The sequence below is a fragment of the Artemia sp. Qi Xiang Cuo genome, chromosome 17 (genome assembly GCF_049724085.1).
Source record: "Artemia sp. Qi Xiang Cuo chromosome 17, ASM4972408v1, whole genome shotgun sequence".
NCBI classification, from domain to species: domain Eukaryota; kingdom Metazoa; phylum Arthropoda; class Branchiopoda; order Anostraca; family Artemiidae; genus Artemia; species Artemia sp. Qi Xiang Cuo.
This window is the reverse complement of record NC_142810.1, coordinates 24,995,367-25,011,575: the sequence shown is the minus strand read 5'-3', so window position 1 is coordinate 25,011,575 and position 16,209 is coordinate 24,995,367. Positions and strand designations below refer to the sequence as shown.

Genomic DNA, 16,209 nt, shown 5'->3' with positions numbered 1-16,209 from the left:
CCAAACTATAAAGTCTTAAAAAAACGGAAAGATTTAAAGTATTATTTTCTTTTTCCACGAAAAAACTATGTCAATATTAAGCGAACAGAAATTAATTAAAAAAACTTTTTCCACAAAATAAATTCTTCAAAGAAAAGTAAAGAACTCCATTAAACAAAAAACGAGCAAAAATAAAATCAAATAATCTACCAAGCGTGAATCTACCACATATCAGCATCGACAAATAAATGAAACCCAAAACGAACAGATATTACAACAAATAACCGAGTCAAACTCATATATGCCTTCCCAAGGCCAGAACATAATTTGCACTTTACTGAAAAAAATACAAATGCGTGTGCATTGTCAGTTGAATATACATATACTCATATTTAGTAATCAAAATGTTAATATTATTTGATTTATTTAAGTTATAAAAGTAAAAACATTTTTATTTTTTTACCGGGATCTATCAAATGGCTTCTTTTCTTCGCTCTGATCCAATCATATATTTCTTAATATCCTACCGTATAGATGTCTACTTTCCAGTCAAATTTGTGGAGTATATCGTCTGCTCCTGTGAAAGTCAAGTTAGTTATAAAGTTCACAAATCCATCTACTGTTAGAACCCTCTTAAGTCTTAATTCAGTTTATGCCCTTCGTTCACTTTTGCATGGCTAAATGGAACACTTCAAATTCCTTTCCAGCCTCTTGTAAGCTCAACAGAAGACATATTCTTGTGTCTGATAGCTCGTCATATTATCTGAATTTTTCTGACGGCATAAGAGTCCCTGACAAACGTTAAGTTCGGTCTGATATATAGGGAGAGAGAGAGAGAGAGAGAGAGAGAGAGAGAGAGAGAGAGAGAGAGAGAGAGAGAGAGAGAGAGAGAGAGAGAGAGAGAGAGAGAGAGAGAGAGAGAGAGAGAGAGAGAGAGAGAGAGAGAGAGAGAGAGAGAGAGAGAGAGAGAGAGAGAGAGAGAGAGAGAGAGAGAGAGAGAGAGAGAGAGAGAGAGAGAGAGAGAGAGAGAGAGAGAGAGAGAGAGAGAGAGAGAGAGATAGAGAGAGAGAGAGAGAGAGAGAGAGAGAGAGAGAGAGAGAGACAGAGAGAGAGAGAGAGAGAGAGAGACAGAGAGAGAGAGAGAGAGACAGAGACAGAGAGACACAGAGACAGACACAGACAGACAGACAGAGAGAGAGACAGACAGACAGACAGAGAGAGAGAGAGGGAGAGAGAGAGAGATGAAGCTATCATTCGACGCAATTTGTATTTAAGTTAGGGCAAGTTCTGCGGCAATACATCGTATCAAACATTTCCATAGCATGGGAAATGCTACCTCCTGGTAGCATCTTCAAGAGTCAGAAATGTGCTTCCAGCTTTTGCACGGAGCTGTCATTCTTTTGGCACCTTCAAACGTCGGGTGGTTAATTTTTTAAAGGTTAGTTTTAGTCTGATATTTTTTTTTTGCACAGATAATTTTTATTTATTGATCATATTATTTTTCTTCCTATAACTTGGATTTATTTTTCGTTAAGTATCTTCTTTTTTCATTTTATAGGTATCTGACTTTTTTTTTACAGATTAGTGATTCTATTTATTGAATGATTCTTGTTATTTGTTTGAAATATATCTATCTATCAAGCTAGGATAACAATGTTTCTTATTCTTGTTGTACTTTTTACAGTAATATACAAGAGCTTTGCATCACTGACCATCTGGCGGAGGAAAATCACTTTTAGTTTCGCATACATTTTCATGACATTCTGACAAAGTGTGGAAATTGTCACTTAGTTTCAGCAAAAAAGGTTTTTCTTTTGAATTTAATAAACAGTTCGTGGTAACAAACTGTAAGTAAGAAGCGATGCGGCTCCATGGTAACCAAAAACTCTAAGAAACAGAATCTTGATAACACTAGATACATCAAAAGAATGAAATTTTGATTTACGTAGAAGAATCTTTCCATGGAGGAATTTTTTGGGGGGTAAGAGAATTTTACGTGGAGGGGGAGCCGGATTTCCCGGCATTATTTAAAAAACGATCAGAAATTAAATAAAACAAATTTCAACTGAAAGTAATAAGCAAAATTGAAACCAAATGAACGAAAAATATTACGTGTGTGGGTTGCCCCTCCTCAAACCTCGCTCTTTACACTAAAGTTGTTTTTTTTAGAACTTTAATAACAGCTTATTGTTTTGAATAAATGGCGTTTGTGTTTCAAATGCCATTCCTAAATGATTGGAACAAAGTCAAACTTTAGTGTAAAGAGCGAGGTACTGAGGAGGAAGCAACCCCCCCTCATAAACGTAATAATTTCTTTTAGTTTTAAGTTTTAATGCTACTCCTAACTTTCAGTTGAAAAAAAATTGTTTCTTTTATTTCTTATGCAATTAGGGTGCCTTATCAGACCAGGGAAAGAAAAAATTGTGTCATATTAAATTTTATAGATAATTATTTACAGAAATATGCGAGTTTCCAACATTAAAAGCCTCATTACTAAGAAAGTTACACTAACCCAACTTTTCATTCTGAATCCCCCCTCCTAACCCCACAGTTTTATAAAACTATATCAAAATCTCTTTTTTAAGTGGAATTACAGGGGTTGCACTTTTTTCTCATCTACCTTCTACAAAATACAATGACTTCTACAATTTTCTCATTTAACTAGACTAAAAATTATTAGATACTCGCCCCCCCAAACTTTTAACTTTAGATTAAAAATACACAAAAACGCCGGAAAATAAAGGCAAATCAGAGAAAACAACACAAAGTTCTCAATTCTGTGCAACTGTATTTTTAATAAAAATCCCTGGATTTTTTTTTTCAAGTAAAAAAAGACAAACTGTAACCTGGACGGTTAGTTTGTTAATGAAATCCAAACGGAGTGGTATAGTTGCCGGTACGATTAATTCCACATAGCTAGCAAAAGAAAAAATCAGCATTGCCGGTTTTGATAGCATTACACCAATCATCTGGTATGCGAAACAACAAAGTTTTTTTTAGAGTGTTTGTTAGCAGATTTGAAAATAAGGAACGCATTTCAGCACCTTTAACTGTGGATTTGACGTTCAAAGAGCGTTTGTTGTTTCGGGATATTATCCTTTTTTTGTATGGAATTTCCTTATGATCTTACTAAACATGCTTTATGACTCAGTCACATCCTTTGGCCCTTATTGCCTGTTCAGGCGCATGGGGAAACGCTTAAAAACTATTCGGTACCATAGGAAAACTGATCGGTTTTCACCATAATACAGATCGATTTTGGGGCTAGGAATTTTTTATAGTTTTCCGATGGTGCCGATCGGTATTTTGTGTGTTGGCGAGCAAAAATGAGCAAGCATTTTTGAAAGTGGGTAGCATGTCAACTGTTAAACACGTGAAAGTTCGAGAATTGGTTGTTTTTGAACAGAACCATATGTTTTTATCCAATATATGGAATGCTTTGTATAATACTTGGCTTAGAGTCTTGGTGCGTGCAAGTGCATGTTATTTGTGCTTTTTAGGAAAAACTTTGCACATAACGTTTGAACAACTTTCCCCTCGTACCAATCGGTTTTTCTCAGGTTTTCCCAAACGTCTGAACAGACCATTAACAACTGATTTTCATCATAGCAACAAAATTAACATCCATTTTATAGTTTTAGATGTCTATCTGATGGATCTAGTAATGATGATATTCCCTTAAATTTTTTACTACGTCCATGCCACTGCGTGGACTATCAGAGAATCCAGCGTTGAAAATGTAGAAAGAAATTAAAGAAAAGCCGTAACTTGCAGATTCTATTGCATATTACAGCCAGCAGTTAATCTCAGCTTTGGGCACTCTATTCAGAATTTCTCTTCTTACTCCCTTCAATGAAATTCTCAGTTCTTTAAATCTCTTGTTACGACCTATTGCTACTCCATTCGAAGACATTCCGCTTTTCGTTTAGTCCTAGATGGATTGCCAAATATTAAATATAGAATATCCATCCAATATCTTTAAGTGGTAATGGTGGAACACAAGTCTCCTAACAATGCTGAGAGTACCTTGAGTTTCTTGTTAATTTTTTTTGGAAATGGATGATGGCGATGTTTTAATATATATTAATTAGTGTTATAATATAGCTGGACTAATTCATGGAGAGAGGTTCCTTCCCAGAGCTAATGTTCTTCAAACATACTTAATAAATTTCAGCTTTGCAAGAAGAACACAATATCGGCGATTTGCATAGACGTAATTTTAAAAAGAAGATAAAGTTTTGGTAGAAACTTTGAAATCATAAAATTTTGCAGACTATTTCAAAAGGAATTACAACGCCATGGTCTTCAGGTCGTCAACGGGGTTCAGTTTTGCTTGTTTATTGAAAAGGGGGACAAACTGAAGAGACTTTCTTTATATAAAAATGAGTCTGAAAACTAAATTTCCAACCAGTTGCAGTAGGGTAGGAGACTTCTAACACCACTCGCTACCCGAATGTAATGTATGCAATGGCTTCTTATCAATGATTTTGACTGAACTTTTGCTAAAAGTGTATTTTATTTATCAATATTCATTAAAATTTTTTTAACAGAGTATTAATCACAAAAATATCAAAATTAGAAAGCCTAGCTTTAGGAAAAAGAGCAAACCTAGAAAATCAATTAGTATTTACAGTAAACAACAAAACGCATATAATCTGGCGCAAAAAGTTTTTAAATCTGATACCAATTAAATGACGGACTGAACAGGAAATGAACACCATAAATGGTAAACGCAAGTTTGGTTCTCAGTCAGCCATTTCATTTTCTTCTTCCCAATGCCTTCCATGTCCACTGAAAAAAATAGGTTAATTTAAGTTTTATGAAATAAATATTACTTTCTCTATCCATCTTACTTCTTAACGCCAGGAAAATTTGGTCAAAATTCGATTTAATTAAAACATGGAGATACTTATAACATGTCTCTGGCGAGGCTTATAGCTAATTTACTCTGTGTCATTTTGTATTTTATTTTTTAAAAGAATAGATCGTGATTTCGCTTGCTCTTGCACTTTTTGTTGGTAAAAATGTTAAAGGGTAAAACAGCAAGGAATTATTTAAAGGCGGTGAAAATTTTACTAAGGGAATATTTCAGCTTCATATCTAACAGCCGTCGTTAGTAACGCGAACAGATAAATATAAAATCAGATTAACAATAAAGTATAAGACCAAACTAAACACCAAACATAAAACTAAACACCTCTTTGATGCCTGTGAACCATGTCTGTTATGGTAAACCAAAATACGTTTTGTGATGCTTTCAATCAAAGTGATTGCTATAATCCACCTTATCAAATGAAAGACACACGGCTGACTTGTATAATCCGTATTCCTAAAACTTATTTCGTTCTCAATTAGGAATTTTCCCTTTTCCCTAACGGCGTCAAATATCTACTTCTAATGCAAAATCAATTATGGTTTGAAGCTTTTTATGGATTGAGTTTGTCTCACATTGAAGGTCAGAGAAAAGCTTTAGTTAGAAAAACTCACTGACCTTTAGTGACAATCAAAAAGCCAAAAATGCTCATTTTTAGCTTCATTTCCTCTAGGATTTTGTTGGGGAAAAGAGCTGAGTTAAACTAGCAGAGATAAAGGGAAAATTATAATTGATGTTTATTAAACTGTCGTTAAAGGAAACGTTTCTCTTCTTTTTTCTTGTTGTATAATTCAACTTAAACTTTTCTAATCGCATTTTGCTTCTTATTTTCTACTATATATTAGCAGAAATATAAACATATTTTGACCCTGCCAATGCCCTGACAAAGATAGGCCAGGTACAAAAAGTTGGATCTATTCCGATGTTGCGAGATGGTTTGAGGTATCCGCACCGTCACAAGCTCCTTTCTCCATCCCTATCACGGACAGGCAAATCTTGCTTGCGCGGCTTCATAGTAGCATCAGGGTGGACCTTTCACGAGTTCTCCTTACCAAAACTGTGACTGCTAACAGCGATGCAGGGGGACCTTAAGGAATGCAACCCCCTCCCCGCTCCTCCCCGAGGAAATTATATCCTTGTAAACAATACAGCATTTGTACTTGGTTCTGATAAATGAATAATTCTTCTGAGTTTGGTCTGTTTTGATCAGTTTTTTTGAACTTCCTAGTTAAGTTATCTATTATGGGTTGCCTCTGCGTAGTAGCATATTATTTGTAGGCATGAATATATAATGAGTCGGAGGTAACAGGCTTGAGCTTGTCTGTGCAATATTTTAACTCTTGTTGATAGATGAGCATCACCAAGTGTGCGAAACCCTGTTTTGGCCAAGAGTGGCCCAGGATTGCAAAAAAACTTGATTGGACTGGAGGTCCAAGGGACTTCTTGCTATCTGATTCAAGAAAACACAAAAAATATAAATAAGACTAATGGATCTATGGCTAGTAAATGAAAACGACGAAAAAACAGAAACGAATATTTCGCCCGTATCTAACAAGGCGTCGTCAGCGTAGAAAAAAAACAAAAAACTAAAGCTAAAAAATATACATAAAATTAAATAGACTCACCTGAAAATATAATATACAATCGCTTAACATTTACAATTTGAAGCTACCATCGTGAAACCATTTCATAAAAGTAGCTGGATTAAACATTTCACAAATAACAAATGAACAAGGAATAAGTTATTGCAACATAATTTTATGCAAAGCTTTTGATGCTGCTATTCGCTTAGGTTTATTATTTGAACTAACCCCTGGGACATTTTGCAATGCTTTATTTTTATTTTTAAATATGGGTTCATTTTTTAAAATAGTATCGTAAATAGGATTAATATTTATATTACCAGTATCTCTGTTAATTGATAAATCTGCCAAAATATATATATTTTTTTTTATTTCTAATGCTTCCATAGCCCATTCCGTAAAACCTTCATCACTGGAAATGGCTGTTGCCTCCTCGAACTGCAAAAAATGGTCCGAATTAAAAAATATACGTTCTGTCAAGGCTGAAGTGAAACTTTCTGGAGGTTTTGTAAATTTTAGAGCATTATCTATTGAATTCCAGTGCTTAGTAAATCGTTCCACACATTGCTGGTGTGTTCGACCGATGTAAAATTTCCCGCAAGAGCAAGGGATGCTATAAACTCCACTTGACAAAATATTGAGTGTTACATCTTTTCCAGAATTTAGAAAGTTACTGAATGGTCTGATTGATTTAAAACAAGTTGAAATATTATGTTTCAGTAAAGTTCGTTTGATTTTCTCCCCAAGAATTGGTATGTAAGGTAATGAAATGTATCTATTGGAAATTGTAGAGTCAAAAAGTTAAGAACCTTCGTTTTTATTTCCTTTTTCGTGCTTAATCTGCCTTTTCTGTATTATTTCATTTAGAAATTTTACAGAATACTCGTTGCCAAATAAAATATCTCTCAAATACAATAGTTCGCTATCAATATACTACAGGAAAAATTTTTTATAAACTCTATCAACCAATGATATGACTGTTCCTTTTTTTTTTTTACTGAAATTGGGTGAGATGAACGAAAATTTAAATACCTGTCATTATGAATTGACAAGGAGACAGACGAAAACACTGAATAGCGGACATTTCTATAAAATCCAAAAATAAATTAGCCAGGATTAGACTTAAAGGAGAGCCCATAGCTAAACCGAAGACCTGTTGATAAAATTCCCCTCTAAAACGGAAATAAAAGGAGTACTTGTTCACCAACTAGACCAATTTCATAATGACTTCGGCGTCCAGGCTTGCCAACGTTACATCTTCTATCAATTCAATTTCGGTTTATTTCGGTTTTAGAGGAGAATTTTATCAACAGGTCTTCGGTTTAGCAATGGGCGCTCCTCAAAGCCCAGTTCTGGCTAATTTAGTATTCGATAGAAATGTCCGCTATTTAGTGTTTTGGTCTGTCTGCTTGTTTCTGGGGTAGGTGTATGGACGATTTTTTATGCTTTTGGGAACATGGATTGGATTCCTCAAATTTGTTTCTTGACCACTTAAACAGGTTTGACAAAAATATTAAATTTACTCTAGAGCTAGAAAAACAAGATATGCTGCCCTTTTTAGATATTTTTATTAACAAAAAGTGATAATGGTTTACTTTTTTCAATTTATAGGAAAGCAACTCATAATGACAGGTATTTAAATTTCCGTTCATCTCACCCAATTTCAGTAAAAAAGGAGCAATCACATCATTGGTTGATAGAGTTTTTAAAATTTGTTCCCTGGAGTATATTGATAGCGAACTATTGTATTTGAGTTTTGTCTTACGTTTTGTCTACTCTTAAGTTTTGTCATTCATTTGACAAAATATCACTTGTCTTGGCAAGATAACTACCCACCAAATGAGTTATTAGCCTATATAAAAGCCAAGAATTGTCATATGCTTAGGCTGATTCATAGGAAAAGAAACTGTCAATGGCTTTACATTTTTCTTTTAGTGAAGGTAGCGGTAACCCATTAAAAGTCTTCGACTCAGTACCTTGCGGTAACGAATACCTACAACCTCTGCAGTACAAGGGGAATGAACACCTGTGTGTCTGACTAGGGGCAACCATAGCCAATGTCTGCTTATAGAATAGTTCAGAACTTATTATTTATATGCTATTGGAGCACTTATCAAAATTGGTAAAACCAGCGATTCCTCTGGACTTACTACTACTACTACTACTACTAACAACTCACCGTAGCACCAAGCCACCTGAGGCCAGCACAGCTACGCAAGCTCCTTCTCCTTCCTAATTTATTCAAACCTCTCCCTTTAATATACAGGAGGTTTCCATTTCCTTAAAATTTTCTTACGACATCCTCCCACCGCATTCAGGGACGACCTGCTTCCCGTTTAGCTCTAGACGGTTGGTCAACAAGGACGATCTTTGGCATTCTGTCATACTTCATCCACAGATGTGTCCTAGCCACCTCAACCTTCCTTTCATTCTAGCTCAAGAAAGCGGGATTGAACCACAATTTTCGTATAGCCTCTGGACTTGGTTGATAAAAAAAAATATGAAAAAATGAACTTACGGTCTTGATTGATTGAGATCAGGTAACATCGAGTTATTATTATCTATTTCCGATGTTTCTTCATCATTTTGTATTTGTAGATTGGAGGCTCGTATAAGATTTATAACGTCTCCACCGGGTGGTTTCCAAAGTACTAGCGCATTATTAGGCCTCTCTCTAAAAGATGAAAAAAAGAAAGGTTGGAACAGAGCACGATTGAAAAAGGATGCTGACACTCTTTCAATATAGGAAAGGACAATAATAAAGGAGTGAAAATCTCTTCCTTCTCCCTAAGAAGTTCATTTAAATTTTGCCAACGGGAAGTATTTTAGACAACATAAAAAAAAAAAAAATCAAAAGTTTGAACACAGACAGAGAAACCTCTTGAATTATGCGCCCCAGACCCCAGGTAGAAATTGTCTCGCACAAACTTCCTCTAAACTTGTATCTTTTTACTCCTACGGAATGGCTAATATGTCGAATTTCAATTTTCAACGATCAATTCGCTAGAAAAATTAAAACAAGGATGTAATTAAACTTCAAAAACCGATTCAGCGATTCAGCGCGAAAAAAAGCGTAAAAAGAATCAGGGAGAAACCAGTCACCCTAAATCAAAATATTCACTGAAAAATGAAGTTTGAGCATATATAATGCAACAATCACTTTCACTGCATCAGCGGTAACATCCATCATGTTCTTTTTCATTTTCATTGTTATAAAAACACTGTCAATTACCAGAACTTTAACTTTAGTTCACCGTTTACTTTTGTCTATAAGTTGTATTACTTTCTGATTTCTAGTTACTTACATAGTTCCCGAATGTATCTCTAGTTAACTCGCTTTTGCTTTTCCTGAAGGGTCACCTTTCTCGGCTTAGTTTTATAAGAATCTGTCACGAAAAGACAGTCATCAAAATTATAGGCAGCCCCCCTCCAAATCTTGGATGCCCACTGCCACCATGCAGATTATTCCCTTTTATTTCCACCTTTTCATCACAATTATTACTAGTTAAACAGGTTTTGTAGCTAAATTATATGACCAAAGGCACACTTTAAATGTAAAACGTAAAACTTATGAAATTAAACGAACTTTTTTTTAGTTTCCTTTCCATTATGTACCTTTATGCTTTTTTTTATTATTGCTAATCATGGAGATGAAATAGGGGGACTTATCAACTAATTAATCCGCTTATGGCTAATATTTGTTTACAGCCACTTGCACATTGTGTTCATTTGCAAATCATAATACATATAACCAAATCAAATCATAATAGGGGTAAAGTACTTTTAATCGACAGTGATAAATTTCACAAAAACACTAGATATTTCGGTCACACATGCAGTGACTGTTATCAATAGTAAAACTAAACTTTTTAGTTTAGTTTTACTACTGATAACGGTCACTGCATATGTGACCGAAATATCTAGTAATTTTGTGAAATTTATCACTGTCGATTAAAAGGAAATTATTCCTATTTGAACTTTTATTTATCGTCATGGTAAGAAAGTGAGATCTTCAAAATTATCTACGTAATACGTAATAAGGCGGGTACCTGAAGCCTGAAGGCAAGCAAGTATTTCAAATGACAGAGATTGCATGACTTCATTAAAGTGACGTATTCTATACATAGTTTTGGCAAACCTAATCTGTTGTGTTTCACAGTCAGGGGATGAGTAGACATATCCAGAAAAAGGTTTCTTTTTTTTTTTGGGGGGGGGGGGGAGGGGTTTCAATTTTTGAGATTAGTTGAAGGGGGTAAAGTATTCTTTCTCTGGTCCTCAATAAAAAAAAATATGTGTTACAGTTTCTTTTGCCTTTTTATTTCTGTTGTCCAAAAAGCTCTTTGGTTATTAGTGATATATTAATCATATGAAGATATATCACTGTCTTTCACTATGTAAAAGATACAAAGAGTAGAGGCAGAATAGAGTACAAAAACTACAATGATTAGAAAATACAGAAATAAAACAAGATTAGAAATAAAATGTACGTAAAATATAAGGTTTAAATCACTTACTGTGACCTTAGAATTGACTTTGGGACAATTTCTTCTTCGTGTTCTTGAAACCGCTTGAGTTCTTCTGACAGAACCAGTTTTGGACTAACATCTATAGTAGATCCTGGCAAATATACCTAAAAATGTTGGATTAGTTTTAATACAATTCTGTTTTAATTATAACGGTTGATTGTAAAAAAAATAGACTTCTGCAGTTTATGCACACATTCAAAGATCAATACCATATAAAGATACCTGAAAAAGATAACACTATAGCTGTCCAGGAGAAATGCTTAGTAGAGGAGAGAGGAAGGAGGGGAGGGATGGAAGAAGACAGAAAGAACGAGAGAAAGATAGAGAGAGAGAGAGAGAGATAGAGGGCGGGGGAGAACAAACAAGAACGATATTAATTTTACATTGAATCTACTTATATTCTGTAATCTAATCACATTATGTGAAATGTTAAGAATGTTAAGAAGTGAATAAGTCAAAGTTAATTTGATATTTTTCTGTATGTTAACATAGCATTTGATTGACTCACAGCTCCGTAATTTTCTCTAATTTCCCTAAAAAAAGAATTAATAGCTTGAAGGCTCCCAATATATTTGACATTCCAATATTCACTAATTTTTTTAACAATTTCAACCCAGTCCGTGCCGATGTGTTCAATGGTTTTCCATTTCAATTTTGACACAGACCAAGTGGCGAGTACCTATAATAATGCCTGCTAGAGCTTGTCACAAGTAGGAATAGTATACACAAAGCTACATATTGGGAATCTTGGACATTCTTTCTGTGGTAAAACTAGTTAAATTTGAAGTAGCAAAGAAACAAATTAAAAACTAGATTCATTTTGTTCGTGCAACTTTAAACGTTTGAGCGACCTTAGGTCAGCTTCACTGACGAAGCGCCGAGGGACCAACACTTTGGATTTCTTTCTCCGTCATCAATCAAAAGTTGTAGTTGTAAACCTTTTAACGCTTCTAAAATGATCTGTCTTTAGAATATTTTTTTTTATCTTAAAACGAAAAATGATGACTCATTCCTTCAAGGCAGTTTTTAAACACACTGTTTCTGCTTAAAATCAACTGTATTATTGTTTCCCGATCCCATGCGGATTTTGTTACTTTTGCATGCTTAAGTTATTTAAACTGCTGACCTATTACTTTGCCTTGTAACATAAGACTTAGTACAACTTTTTTCTGTGTTGTTTCAAAACATGGAACAGGCACGCTATGGCAATGCACGTTACGGCAATGATACTTTGTCTCAAATCACAACGCCTATTATTTGTTTGTAACATATTCGATGGTAAGAAGAGTTTACTTCTGTCTATCACCAACTGACTGCCATATGGACACTCTTTATTATTGGGAAACTTTATTATTACATTGCAGTTTTCATTTATAACCATCACGCAACCATTTGGAAGAAGACAAATTTTCCTAGCGTAAAATCTCGTAAAGCCCTTCACAGCTTAAACATGAACATGCGTTATGATTTTTGTTTACAAGTCACTCTCAGGGATAGAGGAAAAATTAACAAACCACAAAACTTAACACCTGGACTGTAGAGGTCGAAGTTCTATAATTTCCTGTCTTTAGTCTCCTTAATGGTAGGTACCTACCAGCCAAATTCAATCAAATCAGAAAACTTAATATGGAACTATATAAAATAGCTGAGACCCCTCCCTCCATCTCCTTAACCCAAAATACTTGCCTCAAGGCCATAGCAAGGATAGGCTGGGTACAAAAGACTGAAGTTGTTCCGGTGCTGTGAGGCTGTTTTGGGTCTCTGCTCCGTCATAAGCTCCTTTCTCCGACCTCACAGTGTGAGGCTTGCGTTGCCTCACAGTGGCATCAAGGTGGACCTTTCATGAATTCTCCAAACCAAACCTGTGACTGCTAACAGCACTGCAGGGCGACCTTGAGGAGTAGCGCCCCTCGAGGAAATTATAGCCTAGTAAACGATACAACATTTGCACTGGGCTCTGATTAATGGGCAATTCTTCTAGGTTTGGTCTGTTTTGGGAGACTTTTTTTGCTGAAATACCACTTCCTAGATAAGTTATCTACTATGGGTTGCCCCCCCCCCCCCCGATAGTAGCATAATATTTGTAGGCATGAATATATCATGTTAAAAACAAACATGGATCAAAACTAAATTATCATTATAATGAGTCGGAGGTAATAGGCTTGAGACTGTCTGTGCAGAATTTCGACTCTTGTTTACAGAGCATCGCCAAGTGTGAAAAACCATGTTGAGACCAAGATGGACCCAGGATTGCACAAAGCCTCCGTTCATACTAGAGGTCTCAGGGAATTCTTGCTGTCTGGTTCTAAGCCGGCTTAAGTGCTTAGTGAAGACTTGAGAAGATATGTTAGTCCCAGTCCTGCACTAGTTCTGTAACCATTGCTTTTCCTGAAGCCATAGTAATTTTAATGATTTAGAGGATATGAAAATTGCAACTTGGAATGTTACAACGTTGAAAATCGAATATTGTATTGCCATTTAGACTGACGAATTCAGATGCTTGAAACTGAACTTATAAAGAGTTTCAGAAACTCATATCCTAGGGGTAGGAAGCATGAAATTAGGTGATACAGAATTTATTTATCCAGGTAGGAGGGATAGGGTGCATAGGCAGGGAGTAGGGCTCGTGTTGAATAAGGAAGCTTTTAAGTCTTGTTTAGGTTGGAAAAGGTATTAATAATGGAATGCTAGTTGCTCATTTTATGACTGAAAAGTACAGGGTATCAGTCATAGCAATTAATGGCCATGTAAAACCGACTGATGGAGACAGTAGATACTCGGATAACTTTTACTTACAGCTACAAGAACAAATAGACAGGGTTTCAGGTAGAAATATCGTGCTTTCATTAGAGGATTTTAATGCCCATGTTGGTAGAAATAAGGCTAGATGGTATTCTAACCTAGGCAAATTTGGCGTACAAAATGAAAACAGTGATTGTTACAGACTATTGCAATTTTGTTGGTATAACAAAATTAGAAACGCAGCTAGAAATATTAGTGAAAATACTTTACGTTTAATAGAGAGGAGGAGGGGCTTCCACAAGAGCTACTTGAATGATAGATGGAATGAAAATAAAAGGAATGTAAAGAAAGTGGAGAAAGCATTAAAACATGAATTAAGGAGGTGTACACATGATGATAAACTAAGGAAAACTTTAATTGAGCCCTGCTATAATAAAGGTGATAGAAAGTGAGTGTGGTAATTATAGAGGCATTAGCTTGATTTCTGTAGGCAGCAAATTACTTAGTATGGTGATACTAATATTTTATTAGTATACATATACTAAAAAGTATATGACGATACTTTTTAGACTTAGAGACGCTGTAGATAAATTTTTGAGAGAAGAATAGTGTGGTTTTAGAAAGGAAAAGAATGCGCTGATCAAATTTTCACTGTTTGATTAATAATAAAAAGTGCCTGAGTCATCACACCCTTTTAGCTTACAGTTTTATAGACTATGAGCAAGCGTTTGATTCAAGAGCGACTGTAGTAATTATTGAGACATTAGCTTGGTTTCTGTAGGAAGTAAATTACTTGGTATGATGATACTTTTCAGACTTAAGAGATGCTGTAGATAAAGCCTTAGGAGAAAAACGGCGTGGTTTTAGGAAGGCGAGAGGATGCGTCGACCGAATTTTCCCTCTTAGATTAATAATTGAGAAGTGCCTGAGTCATGAAACCTCTTTAGTCTTCATTTTTATTGATTATGAACAAGCGTTTTATTTAGCTGATAGAAGAGCTTTGGCAAAGGACCTATCCTTGTATGGTATACCATACAAGGTACTGGCATGTTAATAAATTGAGAGGGAGTAGTCAATCCGGACTTGTCCTAGTTAAAGATGGGAACGGGGCCACAATTAGTGATAAGGAAAGAGTTAAAGAGAGATGGGCAGAACATTTTGAGAATGTGCTAAACCAAAACAGAGTTGCGGGAAAAGATATAGAGGAAAATGAAACAGTTTGTGATACCTTGGATGTGAAGGAAGATTTATTCTGTGAGGAAGAATTAGCGACAGTACTAAAAGGATTAAGAAATATTAAGGCTCAAGGTGCTGATAGTGTAGTAAATGAGTTTCTTAAATATGGTGGCTCTGAGTTTAGAAATAAGTTGCTGAAGATTATGAATATGATTTTTGAAAAAGGGGACGTACCTAACGATTTTGGGAATACCTTAATTAAACTATTGTATAAGAAAGGCGATAAGAGTGAGTGTGGTAATTATCAAGGCATTAGTCTGGTCTCTATAGGTAAAAAACTACTTAGTAATATGATACTTTTTAGACTGAGCAAAGGTCTTATCCTTGTATGGTATACCAGACAAATACATTAAAGTGATTAGTGCTATGTTCGAGAATAACACTACTGCGGTTAAGGTAGGAAATGAGGTTAGCAACTGGTTTTGTATTAAATCAGGAGTTAAGCACGGCTGTGCTCTATCTCCATTTATATGGATCATTTTAATGAATTTTGACTTAAGGAGCACAGGAAAGGCAATGGAAACCAAGGAATCAAATTGAGAGAAAAGACTCTCCTAGTGGCTTTGCGAGGTTTTGAAACTTTTAGACATTTTGCGAGTTCAGTGTGCTAGAATAGGTTTCAAATTAATGTTAAGAAGACCAAGTCACTAAGGCTAGGAATAAGTGATAATGTAAAGGTGACGTTGGGTAACGAAAAGATTGATCAGGTGGGCAGCTTCACTTAACTTAGTAGTATTGTTAGTAAAGACGGTAGGAGCAGTGAAGATGTCAAAAGTAGAATAGCCAAGGCTTAGGGTGTTTTTTTTTTCACAGTTGAAAAAAAGTTTGGAAGATTAGGAAGGTATGTGTGCAAACCAAGATTAGAATATTAGAAGCTACAGTGATGACAGTGGTTAAATATGGCTCTGAAGCATGGGCGCTCCGAAAAGCGGATGAAGATTTGCTAGATATTTTCCAGAGAAATTGCCTATGGATTGTTCTGGGTACCTGGCTATCTGATCGTATTTCAAACAGTAGGTTGTACGAAAAATGTGGTTAAATTCCGCTTTCTAGGGCTATAATTAAGAAAGGCTGAGATGGTTAGGACACGTTGTGCGGATGAAGGATGGCATATTGCCGAAGATTGTCCTTTGAAGATCGCCAACCGTCGAGGGCTAAACAGAAAGTAGGTCGTCTTCGTCTGAGGTGGGAGGATGTCATAAAGAAAGATTTAAAGGAAATGACATCTTCCTGGGAGGGTGTAAAAAGGGAGGCTTTGAATACATTCGGA

The 16,209-nt window shown here is 35.4% G+C and overlaps 2 protein-coding genes across 2 annotated transcripts in view; one reads left to right on the top strand and one right to left on the bottom strand.

The window, feature by feature from the left end:
- Nucleotides 1-16,209, top strand: part of LOC148942039 (uncharacterized) — a 532,991-nt gene that overhangs the window by 350,079 nt on the left and 166,703 nt on the right. The window lies entirely within an intron of this gene.
- LOC148942040 (uncharacterized) overlaps nt 4,480-16,209 on the bottom strand; it is a 118,700-nt gene continuing 106,970 nt past the window's right edge. Inside the window, exons 5-7 of the mRNA XM_089103424.1 lie at nt 10,950-11,065; nt 8,954-9,109; nt 4,480-4,770 (exon numbers count right to left, since the gene is read on the bottom strand). Of these exons, the coding sequence (XP_088959550.1) occupies nt 4,725-4,770; nt 8,954-9,109; nt 10,950-11,065 (318 nt within the window). The 3' untranslated portion in view covers nt 4,480-4,724. The remainder of the gene's footprint in view (nt 4,771-8,953; nt 9,110-10,949; nt 11,066-16,209) is intronic.